This window comes from Siniperca chuatsi, linkage group LG4, assembly GCF_020085105.1.
Source record: "Siniperca chuatsi isolate FFG_IHB_CAS linkage group LG4, ASM2008510v1, whole genome shotgun sequence".
NCBI classification, from domain to species: Eukaryota; Metazoa; Chordata; class Actinopteri; order Centrarchiformes; family Sinipercidae; genus Siniperca; species Siniperca chuatsi.
In genome coordinates, this window is record NC_058045.1 from 25473996 (window position 1) to 25488080 (window position 14085).

General features: G+C 38.6%; 1 protein-coding gene across 2 annotated transcripts; it reads left to right on the top strand.

Annotated features, from left to right (window-relative positions):
* Nucleotides 1-745: 745 nt before the first annotated feature.
* Nucleotides 746-13955, top strand: LOC122875326 (cholesteryl ester transfer protein, plasma). 2 transcript variants are annotated; one of them, XM_044194303.1, is made up of 17 exons: nt 746-1978; nt 2597-2711; nt 2820-2951; nt 4862-4932; nt 5450-5537; nt 5656-5725; nt 5850-5910; nt 6109-6200; nt 7163-7262; nt 8431-8510; nt 9044-9094; nt 9199-9351; nt 10776-10843; nt 11994-12036; nt 12634-12706; nt 13090-13175; nt 13274-13955. In XM_044194303.1, the coding sequence occupies exons 1-17, from the start codon at nt 1834-1836 to the stop codon at nt 13349-13351; spliced, it is 1506 nt and encodes a 501-aa protein (XP_044050238.1). In that variant the 5' UTR covers nt 746-1833; the 3' UTR covers nt 13352-13955. The 2 variants fall into 2 exon arrangements, with proteins under 2 accessions (XP_044050238.1, XP_044050239.1); XM_044194304.1 differs by having other exon boundaries at nt 12637-12706.
* Nucleotides 13956-14085: the final 130 nt, after the last annotated feature.

A 14085-nucleotide genomic window follows, 5' to 3' on the forward strand; every position in this document is an offset into this window, starting at 1 on the left:
ATGACGTGCTGGTCAAACAAAGGAGTAGTGGCCATCAAACTCTTTAACTCCTCCCTCTAAGTGTCAGTCTATATGACCTTAAGTCACTAAACTGGACATTGGATCATTACATCACTGCAATAATTGTGCAACATTCTCTGTTTAATACTTCTGTGCAATAATTGTTTTCAGTTTAAAATTCCCTATTTATTGATATTTATTCATACTTCTATTTCTGCTGTGCAATATCCACCGTCTCATAATCATCTTAATAAGCTACACTTAACTTGACAGTACTCATTATTGCACTATTACTTATTACTTATATTAATACATTGTATTATTATACCGTACATACTTGTCAACCTCTAAATCCACTTTGGTACTTACACTTATTTTAGCTTTTATACGTATATCCACTTTGTACTTAATTTATCTTACCTGTATTATAGTGTATTATATTTAGATTTGCTTAGTACTTCTATTCCTGTGTGCATTGGCGTGATAGTGAGCAGCTGTAACAAAAGAGTTTCCTCTCTGGGATCAATAAAGTATTTCTGATTCTGATACACATAAATGCATTTACTGCTCTGCAATAACCTAATAGCATGTTGTAACCATGTTTGTAACTCCACACACACACACACACATGTTAGATCACCTTTCTGGATCTTGTTGTTGTCTCCAGTCTCTCTTTGTGTCCTACTGTACCTCCCTTTTCCTAACCCCGCTGCCTTTTAAGTTCAGGACAAACCAAACTCACTCAGTTGTGTTTGGAGGAGAACAAATAGACTCATTACACTCTAACGGAAACACCACTAGGGAATGAATAGTTCACGTTACAGTCAGCTTCTGTATCTCGTTTCCCTTTGAGCCAGCACTTGTTGAAAGAGTCTTTGTTCAGAGAAAGTTGGACCTGATTGTAGCGTACACCTGTTGAGAGCAGGGAAAGAAGAATACGTTTAGAAGTGTTATGGAGAGAACAGATTTAGATTCACTCGGACATGCTCATTTCCAGCATGTAGGGTAAGTTTATACTGTGAGGATTTAGTGTTTCTGGTCATTTTAAAGGCATCTTTGTGGGGTATGTATACTGGTTGTGATAACTGTTGCCCAACATTTTCATAAAACCTACAGCCTGGAGTCCTAAGGATCTACCAATTGACATGTAACATTTTTACATGCAGCATCTGTTCAGTGCTGTTGTATCTTCTTGTCCTCCAATTGCTATTTTTATCTACTAGTTTCCTTAATGTGATCCATGTATAGAGAAAAAAAAGGATTTGTCCTTTGTTTTAACATTAAATGTCTGTACTCAGTATTTGATCTGAATAGATGAAAATGTTTGTGTATCCACCTGAGCTTTCGTAGCACTTTCATTATCAGAAAAGGTTGTACTTTGACCAGTTTACTTTAAGGGGACCTTGTGTTAAAGACAAATCAGTGTCAGAGTCAGTGTTTGTCCTTCCATCAAGTGTGAATCACACAAGTTGTCCGTCTCTGATTGGATAACGGGTAGGGTATCCACTAGATAGTTGCAGTACATAGAGCCCTCCCTGACAGTGGAAAGAACAAGGTTAGTAGACTGTAGGGTTCTCTTAGCAGGTATCAAGGAAAATCCAAAAAGGCTGGCTGAAATTTTGTCACATATGTGCGAGAGCAGAGACGCCATAGCTCATGGGAATTGAAGCCTAAAAGAAGAATTTTAAAGGCTGTGGAACTGAAGTGAGATTGGATAAGATACTACTACTACAGTGCTCCACTGTGCAGTGTCAGTTGCACCAGAAGGAAACTTCCACTTACAAACATACAGTGAACTGCAAACAGTCCACAGGGTTAAAAACCTCTTGCACAATGCCTTGTGATCGTTTCCCACCGCTGCTCCTGCTGCTGTTCCTATCTGTGTTTGGGGTGTCCCACGCCTGCCTGCAGGACCCTGCTTCAGCCTACAGATTCACCGGAACTGTATGTCGCCTCACCTACCCTGCAGCTGTTGTGTGTGAGTGGGATTTTGACCCTGTTTTGGTATTTATCGCCAAAGACTTGCTTCATTCATCTATTTAATCAATTGAACCATTCATCCTTTTGTTTAACAACCTACCAAAATTGCTGTGAAAAGGATTTCAAGATGGATTTCACACCATTGGTAATTAGTGGTAGTTAGTGCAAGTGATTCTAAAAATCAAAATGCTTTCCCACAATCTCTGATGCATGTTGCAAAAAGTATGTCTTCTTCCTGTGTCAAAATGTTTCTCTTTTGATTTTTTGAAGAGATAAAATATGTTGGAAGGAATTTTTCCAGAGAAAAGTCAGCAGACATCTCTCTAACTTTTGGCCAGTGTCAGTATCAAACAGTGTAAAATACAGTGTAGAGACTGCCAGTCTGTCAGGGATGGTTTCAAGGGTTAAGGTGGTAATGTTATAATTTCTAAAAAGATTTTTGTATTCCATTGAGTACCGTTGTTTCCCTTATTTAATTTTGTCTTTTTATTTATAAATGGAAGTGCCAATGAATACCCAGCCACTTTGGTGTGTGTTTGTGTTTTCCCACCTGACTGCCATGCACCTGTGTTTAAGTGTCTTTGACGACATGTCTGTGTTTGTGTGCTGCTGGCAGTGAATGAGAAAACCACTAAAGTGATTGAGGCAGCGTTCCAACATGCCAGATACCCAAGTGTGAAGGGAGAGAAATCCCTGCTCTTTATAGGCAAAGTCATATATGGCCTGGACAAGTAAGAGGACACACACACACACACACACACACACACACATATACACATATATACACACATGGACACATAAAATCTCATAAAATCATATATTGTTTCTCCATTGACCAGTTTGGAGATTCACAACCTGTCGATTGGCCGGAGTGAATTTGAACTGCGTCCAGCTGAAGGCATCAGCATGGAAATAAGCAATGTGTCCGCTGTCTTCAGGGGGACCATCCAGTATGGATACGGCAGCTGGCTGTGAGTCTGAGTTGGTGTGACCAGCAATATCCTACATCACAATCACTTGTTCTCTCAAAACAAGCTCAGTGATAGAAAAAAAAGCAAATGATGATGTTGTGGAAATTATCTGAAAGAACTCACCACATAATGAAAGACACAAAACACAGAAGAGTTGAAGTAAATAATTGTAATTAATTACAAGATCACAACGCCTTACCACTTTCTTACAGTACATTTTATAGTGTTTCAAGACAAAGAACTCCACTGTGATTGGCTCTCAGCCCAAAGATAACACTTTCATCCAATAGGAAAAAGCCAGGTGTATAGTATGTTCAGATCATGCAGTGTTCATGCACTCATGTGGCTCAGACCGGTGATCAAGGGTTTCACTCAAAGGATATCTCCTTACAGAGGGGCCCCGACCTACACATTCCAATGCTTACCCATTAAGGTTACACATTAAAGTTTCCACATTAAAGCTACACTTTCCAAGGCTTTAACCAGGGGCAGGCAAAGGCACATAAAGACATAATGGTTACTACAATTAAATGAATAAATGATAAACCTAACAATATTATTTTACTTTCACAATGAAAAACAACAATCCACGTATACTCAACACCTGAAGACAGCAAGAAAATCATATTTAAAATACTTACTTCCACTGACAACAAATAGGATATACTTTACATAGCACCAAATAAACTGTGGCAGGGTGATGCGATGATACGATTTTAAAGCCTGGTCACACCAAAAATGAATCCATGCACCAATACTCACAGGGCTGGTTGGTGAACTAGTGTAGCTGGCGAGCTAACTGCTAGCAGCTAGCCAGATAGCTAGCCAGCTGGAACATGCTAGCTTCCAGAGATCTAATACCATTTACTATCTTCTGGCATTTTGTTCTCATTGTGTCAGTCATCAAACTAGTTACCTCTGTCACTAATGGGACAGTATGTTCACACATTTTATTCAAGAGATGACAGAATTTGGTCCAAAAGAAGCTGCACCAACTACTCCGCAAAACCATTCCTCTTTTGTGGAGCCGTTAATAGTTGGTGAAGTGGATGGTTTTTTGGACTCTCTGTTCCCTCAAAAGTCAGAACTTTCAAGATGGCTTGCTATTGGTCAATGTCACGGATTTGTGGGTCGAAAAATTTGTACTGATTTGCTTCACTGCCATGAGTGACTCCACGAATCGAATTGATTCCAGTGGAACGAATTGTTAACGCAGCAGAATTTCACTGTTTTTAAATGTTGGTGTGACCAGGCCTTTGCCATTCTAGTTACATAAATGAATCTTGACTCATGGACTTAGATTGTTGTCCCTCATGAAAGTTGCATCTTATGCCATCAGATACAAATGAGTTCTATAAATAAGTGTTTACGGTTGTGGGGTTTCCTCTGTATGCATCTTCATTACCATCTAAAACGGTGAGACACTGTAACTTGTACTGTACTGTAAAGAAATACAGTAACACATTCATCCTCTTACATATCAAAAGTTGAATTCAGTAGTAACAAAACACACCCTTGCTCAGGGGTTTTGCTGCTACAGCCTTACTTGGTCTGATATGACCAGTAGCTTAAAGTGGCCAATGTTAGCAAACCTTAGGTACATATTGCTGTGTAACTGACATTATTCAGCTAGTTTGCTGACATTATGATTCTTCTTTTACAAGTTCCTCAGTTGGTGCTAAAAGTGCTAATAGCTCATTGCTGTTGTCTTCAGGCATCGCATTCACTACATATCACGTCAGTCTAACAGTGAGAGGAGTAACTCCCTTCGTGAATTTCCTAAGATTGTGTTTCTGTAGGTTGCACTTTCAGTCTTGGTGGCGCCACTTCTTTGTTCCTAGAAAATTTCCCAGGAGCTGATAGTAAATGGATTTGTATTTATTTGCCATTTGTATTTCTTTTTCATCTAGTGTCAGCGTTGCACATTCAATTGACTTTGAAATTGAGTCTCAGATTGATCTTGGAATCAACCCCAAACTTTGTAAGTACCTTATTTTGTATGTGTTCACAGGTATTGAGGCTTGATAGAAACTGCAGTAAAAACAGTGCTTGAATTGAGCCGGTATTCACTAGTACCATCCAATTTTTCCTAACATGAGTTCCCATACTTTATATTGCATTACATTTTACTATCTCCCATATAGCTTAATCCTAAACTATGTTGTACTATTTACATTACCTCTGCTGCCTCACTGAGGGAGAAGCTAACAGGTGACTTCAGATTTGTTTCCATGGCATCGTTACTGTAAGGCAGTTGCATTTTTAAAAGTCAGCAAACAGTCTTACGTTTATCCATAATTTTTTTTCTGTCTATGGTGTCGAATCCAAAATGCTTCCTCACATTACTTTATAGATGGTTTGGTGTCATGATTATTCAGTGCAGCTGCTGGTTCAGCATACTGTAACCTTTTTTTGTTCCAATTCAAGCACTGAAGAAACCAACTAACTATCTTTCATCTCACCTTATGTCCTCACATCTGTTTTCTCTGTCTGGTCAGACTGTGGAGAAGGGAAGGTAGCAGCAGACACATCAGACTGTTATCTGAATTTTCACAAGCTCCATCTGCATCTGCAGGGCGACAAAGAGTAAGTTAAAAAAAAAACTGAACCCTGATGGACTGTCAACAGCAGAACAGAAGAAGCATCTGCATTATATAATAACAGTGTCTGACCGTGCTAATATGTGTTTGCTGTTGTTGGTCAGACCAAACTGGCTGAAGAAGCTCTTCACTGACTTCATCACCTTCACTGTCAAACTGGTCATAAAGGGACAGGTGAGGGCGAGAGAGACAGAATTAACCAGAACTACCACCAAACTGATTGTTAGCTTGTTCATGTATTCTTATAGTCAGAGTAAAGGTAATACTGTAGCAATGATGAGTCTTTTCCCTAATGCAGATTTGTAAGGAGATCAACAAGGTGGCAAATATACTGGCTGACTTCATACAAGACACAGCAGGTATGTGCATGTTTGTGTGTGTGTCTGAAAGTCTGGTCATATCTTTAAGTCTTTTAGAAAGCACATTTCTTTGGTTATCTTTGTGTCCATATATTTGACCATTTGTGTGAATCCATAAATGAAATAAATATTGATCTGATATGTACGAGTGTTCACATTTTATCTGGGACGTGTGTGTGTGTGTGTGTGTGTTTACAGAGCACTTCCTCAGTGATGGAGACATCAGTGTGGATATCGGTGTAACTGCTGCTCCTGTTATCACTGCTAACTACATCGAATCATACCACAAGGTAAATAATACCTGTGTTAAGTGTCAGTCTATATGACCCTACATCATTAAACTGGACATTGGATCATTAACATCACTGCAATACTTGAAATAATTGTGCAATATTCTGTGTTTAATACTGCTGTACAATATACTCTGTTTTCAGTTTAAAGTTATTGATATTTATTCATACTTCTATTACTGCTGTGCAATATCCACCGTCTCATAATCATCTTAATAAGCTACACTTGACTTGACAGTACATGCACTATTACTTATTACTTATATTATTACATTGTATTATTATACCGTACATACTTCATCAACCGGTAAATCCACTTTGTACTTTACACTTATTGTAATTTTATACTTATATCCACTTTGTACTTAATTTATCTTAGCTGTATTATAGTGTATTATATTCTGATATGCTTAGTACTTCTATTTCTGTGTGCATTGACGTGATAGTGAGCAGCTGTAATAAAAGAGTTTCCCCTCGGGGATCAATAAAGTATTTCTGATTCTGATTCTGATATACAGTCAAATACACAACCATATCCTCTTTAAATTCCAATTCTAAGCAATTATCTTGCATTGCAAAAAGAGTTTCCTCAATCACCAGACAAGAAAAGGCAAATAAAGCTACTTGATAAAAGACTATGGTCATGGTTAAATAGAGAAATTGCCAACATTGTCAAACATTGACACAGATGTTTACGGGAGACTGGGCTGTAATACATCATCATATCAATATCATATCCAATGAAGTTCCAGCTCTTGGTCAGCCCCCTGCCCTCCCCAATAATTTTTGTACAGTCCCAAGCTTCTGTATCATAGTTGGATTGCAGTAGTGCTTAGAGTATAACAGTTCACAATGGAGTGTACACGTAGATAAGAATCTCTTTGTTTTAGGTGTAAAAGCTCATATTGTTGTCTCTCCGTTCATCCCTCGACTTTTTCCTTTCTTTTGTATGAATCTTCCAGGGGCTGACCAACTATAACAACACTTCCGCTGTCATCAATGACTCTGTTTTCCACCCCAGTCAGCTGACTGAAAACAGGATGCTCTACTTTTGGTTGTCAGGTCAGTAGTTGGCATTGCATTGTCTTTTGAAATCTGGAATTAAAACAGTAGAAAAAAAAGGTACATTAAAGGAAGTATCCTATGATTTGGCATGTCCAAAAACGGTTGTTGGCTTTAGGTCTTAAGTTATGGTGTGATGTTAATAACAATGAAAAACTGATACATGTTGGTCAATTTCTCCAGACTAAAATCAATTACCATTTAGATTTTTATATAGTAACTGTGTAGTCCAGTCTGGTATTTACGCTCAGTGCCAATGTTCATTGCCAATACGGGAAGTAGTGTGTCCTTTATGTAGCGAGGTGGAAAGTAAGGTCAGAGTGGTGGATGTGCGTGTAGTGAGTCGGAGGCAGCACTTCGCATCCTGTAACAGATCTGCAATTAACGTTTGCCTTTTTATTAACATATCCAAAATCTTTCCCTAACCTTAAATGGACAGTTTACCCCAAAACCAAAAATACATATTTTTCCACTTATATAGTTCCATTATATTGAAAAAATGCAGATATCTCTACGACCGATATCTCCAAAACTAATCAACTCACCAAAACAATCTAGATGGATAAATAGCTCTACAGGTAAGAGGAAAAATCTGTATTTTTGATTTTGGGGTGAACTGTCCCTTTAACAATTGGTTACTTTCACTGACCTTATCCATACCATAGTTGACATGTGAAGATATATTTAGAAAGTAAGAAAACACTGTCACTAAATGCAATTCCGGGCTTTGAAAAATCGTCTAATATTGATGTTCTTGCGTAGTGAAGGGTTGGTGAAGTTACTGATATTGTTTAGACAGCAGCTTTTAGGTTGGCATCCCCTGAGAATTGATGTGGTAAAATTGTGTAGAAACTGGATTTTCAAAAATATATATCTATATATATATACTACAGTGACATATGGACTCCACCATGTTTTTTCAGGACATTGCTCAAAGGCCAAATTTTATTTGCTGCTACTGTTCTAATCTATGAACTTTTTAAAGCATAACCTCCATGGACCCTAAAGTATAAATTCAGTAAGAAATAACTAATTTCATGCTTCTCCAGGACGGTAGCCAAAGAGCAGCAGCTCATTAGCAGCAGGGTAGTTCAGTTCTCTTCTCTCTTTGTGATTTAGAGGTGTGTCGGTACTTAAAATCGTGTGTGGTACTTATTTTTAACCCCAGACCAGGTCTTAAACCCCATGCTTACTGCTGCCCACCAAGATGGCCGTTTCCAATTCAACGTCTCTGGAGCAGATCTCACTGTAAGTACATCACCTTTAAATATGGCCTGGAAAACATCCAGGCAGAGTGACTGTAACATCACATATGGATATGGTATCTTATTAAAATCTTGTCTAAAATTGGCTTTGATGGTACTTACTGCTTAGAGATTATTGGAACCTACTGACAATCTTATTGGCTCTGCATATTGAGACGGTGTAGTCCCTCATTCGTCCAGGAGTGTTCTATCGTAGAAAAGGTTTCAGTCGTAGTCATCTGGACACTGTTTTCAGAATCAAGACGTTTCGGCTCCCATCCGGAAGTCATTCTCAATGTTCTCAAAGTCATTGAGAATGACTTCCGGATGGGAGCTGAAACGTCTTGATTCTAAAACAGTGTCCAGATGACTAGGACTGAAACCTTTTCTACGGCTCTGCATATTGAAAAAATACTGCAAACATAAAATATGTTGTCTTTCTTGACAAGTATGAGATGGGCACAGATGTTTAAACTTGAATTGTTGCTGTTTAATCTCTTGTTGGGTCTTACATTCTGTTGATGAATGTGATTTCAGGAACTTTTCAAGACAAATCTCTCCAGTGCTATGCCTGATTTTTTTCAAAAGGTAATATGGAAAAACCTCCTCATCCCTGCACACTCCCAAATACAAACATACACACCTTTGTCAGGTGAGACATATTATTTTGCATTTGCATTTTGTCTGTTCAGTGTCTGCTGGAATCAGGTTCTCCAGAGCTAAGAGTATGGAGTTCATCTGTTCCCTACCTAAACACCTCCACCTTGGGTACGGCCGTGTGGGCGAAGGCCTCTGGGCAGCTCCACTGCGGGAGTCAAGGCACACCAACACTCTTCTTTCAAGCGGTATTTTGCCACTTATTTTGTGACGGGACATTTTCAGCAATATAAAGTTGAAGAACAAAGAATATTTGATGGGTTCAGTGTTGACCTGTTTTGATTGTGATTTGCCTAAAAAGAAAATATCCTTACATTTGTGTTCTATTCAAATAGGAAATTGTAAATTTCTTGACACAATAACTAGTAAGCTACCAGTTACAATAAGCTGACTGCACAGGACACGTCTCCCACTAACCTGAGTCTGTTGTAAGACCTGAACACCACATGTTGTGAATGAGTGCATGAAAAGTAGTTAGCAAGTGAGCAGAGAGGTTGAAATTGTTAGCTAAACAAAATGGATAAACTGTTCAAAATGAACTCAAAGGAAATGATAAACAGTTGAAATAGTTAGCTAAAAGTAATGGATAAATGGTTGAAATAGTTAAAAGCAATTTACAGTTGAAATGATCACATTTGGAGCATGACGGCTGGTGTCAAGGAAGGGTTACTTGATCTCATTTGATAGGGATGTGGGGGCGCATCAGAAAAAAGGTTGGGAACCTTGGATGACATTCAATGTGCCATCTTGTCCATTAAGATTTAGAAGGTATCTCCTGAAGTCTCCTTCTGTGAAAGATACTTGTGTTTTTCACTATTTGACATGGGCTCAGGATCACACAGTGAAATGCTTACCTCTCAGTAATTACTATCCTTTTAAAATCCTTAAACTGACAATGATATTCAATGATGATATAGACCCCTTGGTCCAGTTCCACTGCTAGGAGGTAAATAGCTTCAGTGCAGCAGAAGTTGAATGTAATTTTTTTCTGTTGTTCTTTTGTACAAGAAGGAAATGGTGGACAAGCTGACCGATGTACTTTGAATGCCATTAATATGTCTGATGCCTTTACAGCATGTGAGTGTGCTGTGCTTTGAAGCATTTGATACAGTAAAAATGGCGACATCTTCTGGGCAACCCTTGGTATTGCATATGTATGGAACGATAAAACTCAAGAACCATGATGAAGTCAGAACATAAGCGGTCTCAGTTATACTAACTACAGTCTACAGCTCTGCTTTTAAATACTGAGGCAGATTGACATACACACATCCCATATTCAAAACTGCCGCAATACCTCTCTGATGCGACTGTAATGAAACAAGGCCTTGTTGTGTTGGTCACACGACATTTAGTGAGTCATAGGTATATCTTGGCTATAGTTCTGCTTTGAAGGGTCGATACTGAATTGACAAGTCTGCTTCAAGCGTGACATCAATAGCTGTACCTCTTGATCCACAAGGTGAAGGTGGTGATTGACGCCTGAGGCTTTGTACAAAGGTGAAAATATGAACATCTGTGCATTGTCTTTGTCATACTGTAAAGGGCATGTGAGGGCAGGGCCTGTTGTGAAGAAGAAAGTGATGTTTCTTTCTTTGTTTTTGATGTCTAGGATGTGGCCATGGACGTCACAGCTTCCTATGCTGACAAGAAACTCTTTCTGCAGGGTAACGCGTCAGAGTAAGACCTTTCTTGTTGATTTTTACGACTTAAGACTTCCTGATCTTTGAGCGACCTGCCTGCAGAGTTAAGGCTGCAACATGTGTATCTTTATTAAGTCCATCTGAAATTAAATTCAGCGTACATGCCCAAAAGGGTCTAATATATAATTTCTTGGTTTCCTGACAGCACTCCCTATCTTTACATTAATCAGTGAGGAAGCCGTTGGTTCTGCATTAACATAGATGGAGAACTTGCTTCCATACATGGGCAGCTGGTCACACTAAAGGTGTCAGTATGCTCAAAACAAACCACTTCATACAGTGTGTCCTACAACCATGTCTGAAGGCAAAAGTGTTTATAGTTGTTCCGAATGGCACTCGAAGGTGAAGTGAAAAGCCTGCAGTCATGGAGAGGGGCAAAATGCAATAATTGTTCAAACGGGGATAACGGCACACATTTCCCCAGAGGCATTCATGGTGTTGTACACACGAAGGTGACAGAAGTAGTTGAGTGAAGAATGAAAAAAGAGAAACATTGTTCACTTTCTCACCTCCACAAAGCTGGTCCATCTCTGTGTGAAGGGGGCCTGATTGTTGGAGTGTCGGTTTTGGAAAGTGACAGTACTTCGGTTGAAACACATTAACAGACAGACAGCAGCCTGCTACATAACACGAAAAGAACCACAGACTTTGAATAATCCACATTAGCTTTCTTCTCAGCTTTTTCTTTAATTTGACAAACAAGGCTGACCAAACAAACATCCATCGGGAAAAAGTGCACTGCTAATATCAGTTTGCGGGTGGAGAACTAATTAGCTAGTCAGCTGTAGCACATTGAACAGATTAAAAACTTGACCCAATGACCCAAATCTCAGTTTGGTCCATTTAGATACTGGTGTGCTGCTAACGAAACACTGTCCACCCATAGCTTTTAAGCTACAGTTTCCAGCACAAGTTTGCTTACCTTGTTTCTCTGTATCATACCGGGGCTCAGCCTGCCAGCTCCTGTCTCTATTACTACTATTCTTTTCAGTGGCTGGTGATCAGTTGCACTATAGATCATCACTGAGTGTGCAGTTTTGTATATTCACCACTAAAAAACTAGAAAATTCAATTCTTAATCCATGTCCTTTGCTTGGTTTGTGATGGTGATCCTCCTCCCTCTCTAGGATCTTTGTATTCCAAGCTGAGCTGCCCTTACAAAATCAACAGGTAAGGTTTTTTGAGCTAGTTTCAGACAAGTTAAGGTAAGCACTACAGTAAAACTATACTATAGTTTAAAGCTGCACTAGGCAATTTTTAAATGCAGTTGAATTCCGGCTGCAATACAACTACAGAGACCTAGAACATGGAGGAAAATATTTTAGATGGGAGATGAAAGAGACCTACTCTTGCTTTTGCTCAACAATTTGCATTCTCTTACAAAACTTTAACTTTATCCTGAAACGATTTGTGCATTACCCTGAGAAGTATTTGTCAGCATCAACGTAAGACTTTCTGCAAAATAAAAGCGCTATGCCCAAAAATGTTAACAGACCAGAAAACTTAAAATTGGCACAAATTGACCTTGACCATGAGCACATATATCGAGTAGCTATATGTCTGCTATGTGTACCCTCTACAGTTAAAAATGACACACATTGTAGTATATTGATTATTCGTCTGATGCCAATTAGTAATCAGTAAGAAAACACAAGGTTTTTCTTCCCCTCCCATTTAAATTATCTTTGTGCATGTCGCTTGTTAAAATGATGCTGATGTTTTAATGTTTGATTGGACTTGTTCATTTACCTCTCCCTCTGTTTCCAGCAGCTGGATGAGACACAACTGGAGTTCATAAGAGAAGCTGTGGAGAAGATCGGCATTCCCAAGGTCCTGTCTGGTAAGAGACAGAAAAATGTACACAGATAATAAAGTGCAACTTGGCTTAAACCTCAACCCATTGACACCACAATCATTAAGTATTCCTCTATAATTAATTAACTAAATTAAACAACCAAGACAATTACCAAAAAGATCTGTAGCTTCAACGGGCAAAAATTGTGGTTATTGTTTTGTTTTTGCTATAGTAGTACAGTAGTTGTGACGTTACAAAACATTTGCATGACCAATCGTGATGAACAGCATTGCTAACTCGGCCTGAAAATACTTGGGCCATGGAGTATCAACTTATAGCAGGGGCAAAATGTAGCTTCAGGAAATGAAAGTGGAACCTGTAATGGCTACATGTTGCATTATGTTGTACTTTTGTGGCGTGTGTTCCAGCTCTTGAGATTGAGATAACCAGGCTGTTGGACAAACAGGGAACAAACTTATTTGACATCTTCAACCCAGAGGTGCTTCCTCAGGATGTGAGTGTTCTCTGTTACTTTTTTTCATTGTGTCTCATGCCCGTTTGTGTTGTATTTATTAGGCCCATTGCTTCTCTCTTTCCCTCTTTATGCTGCAGGGCTTTGTGGTGATTCAGATGGATTTTGGTTTCCCTCATCACCTCCTGGTTGAGTTCCTCAAGAAGACACTACAGTAACTGGGCAACCCTTAAGCATTTTGGGACAGATTTGTTAGTGACTTGCTTAAAAGTGTTGCTCATATAGAAAATGTACCCTTTACAGTGATTATCAACATGTGTGAGCCGTATAAAACATGCCTCTGTTGCATTGTAGTAGCACATTTAGATTTTGACTATTTTGATGTATTTTGATCAACGTTTTGTTTAGATGAAACAACTTACTCAGCTCTTTTTGTAAAGTCTAGATGACACAGGTCACACATGATGAGTGCATGACACCACATTTGGAAAAGGATAACACATTTGGAGGTGTTTACTTTTAAATGTGTAAAATGTGTAATTCTCACTCTTCATTTAGTTTGTTTGCTATATGTAAAGAAAGTGTGAGCTAAGCAGTTTTATATTTATACAACACATTTGCTTGATTATCAGAGCACCAAAATGTTTTTGTTTTTCTTTCTTTGTCTCTGTGGGGGTTGGGAGGGGGTATAATTAAAATACAACCGGTGCTAATGGCTAAAGTAGGTTTTTTGTCTCAATATTTTGAACATGAATCAATTTAATTTTGTAAATGTTAATTAGTTAAATAAAGTGCTAAGAGGCCTTTGGAGAAAGAAGCAAAGCTGATTTGAATGATCCTATGTACCTCAGTTATATCAGTTTTTACAGTAAAGGCACAAACTGACAATTAAATTATTATACAATTAGTGATCATCCACCCAAGTATTCACAGACTTTCAAATTAAATCTGG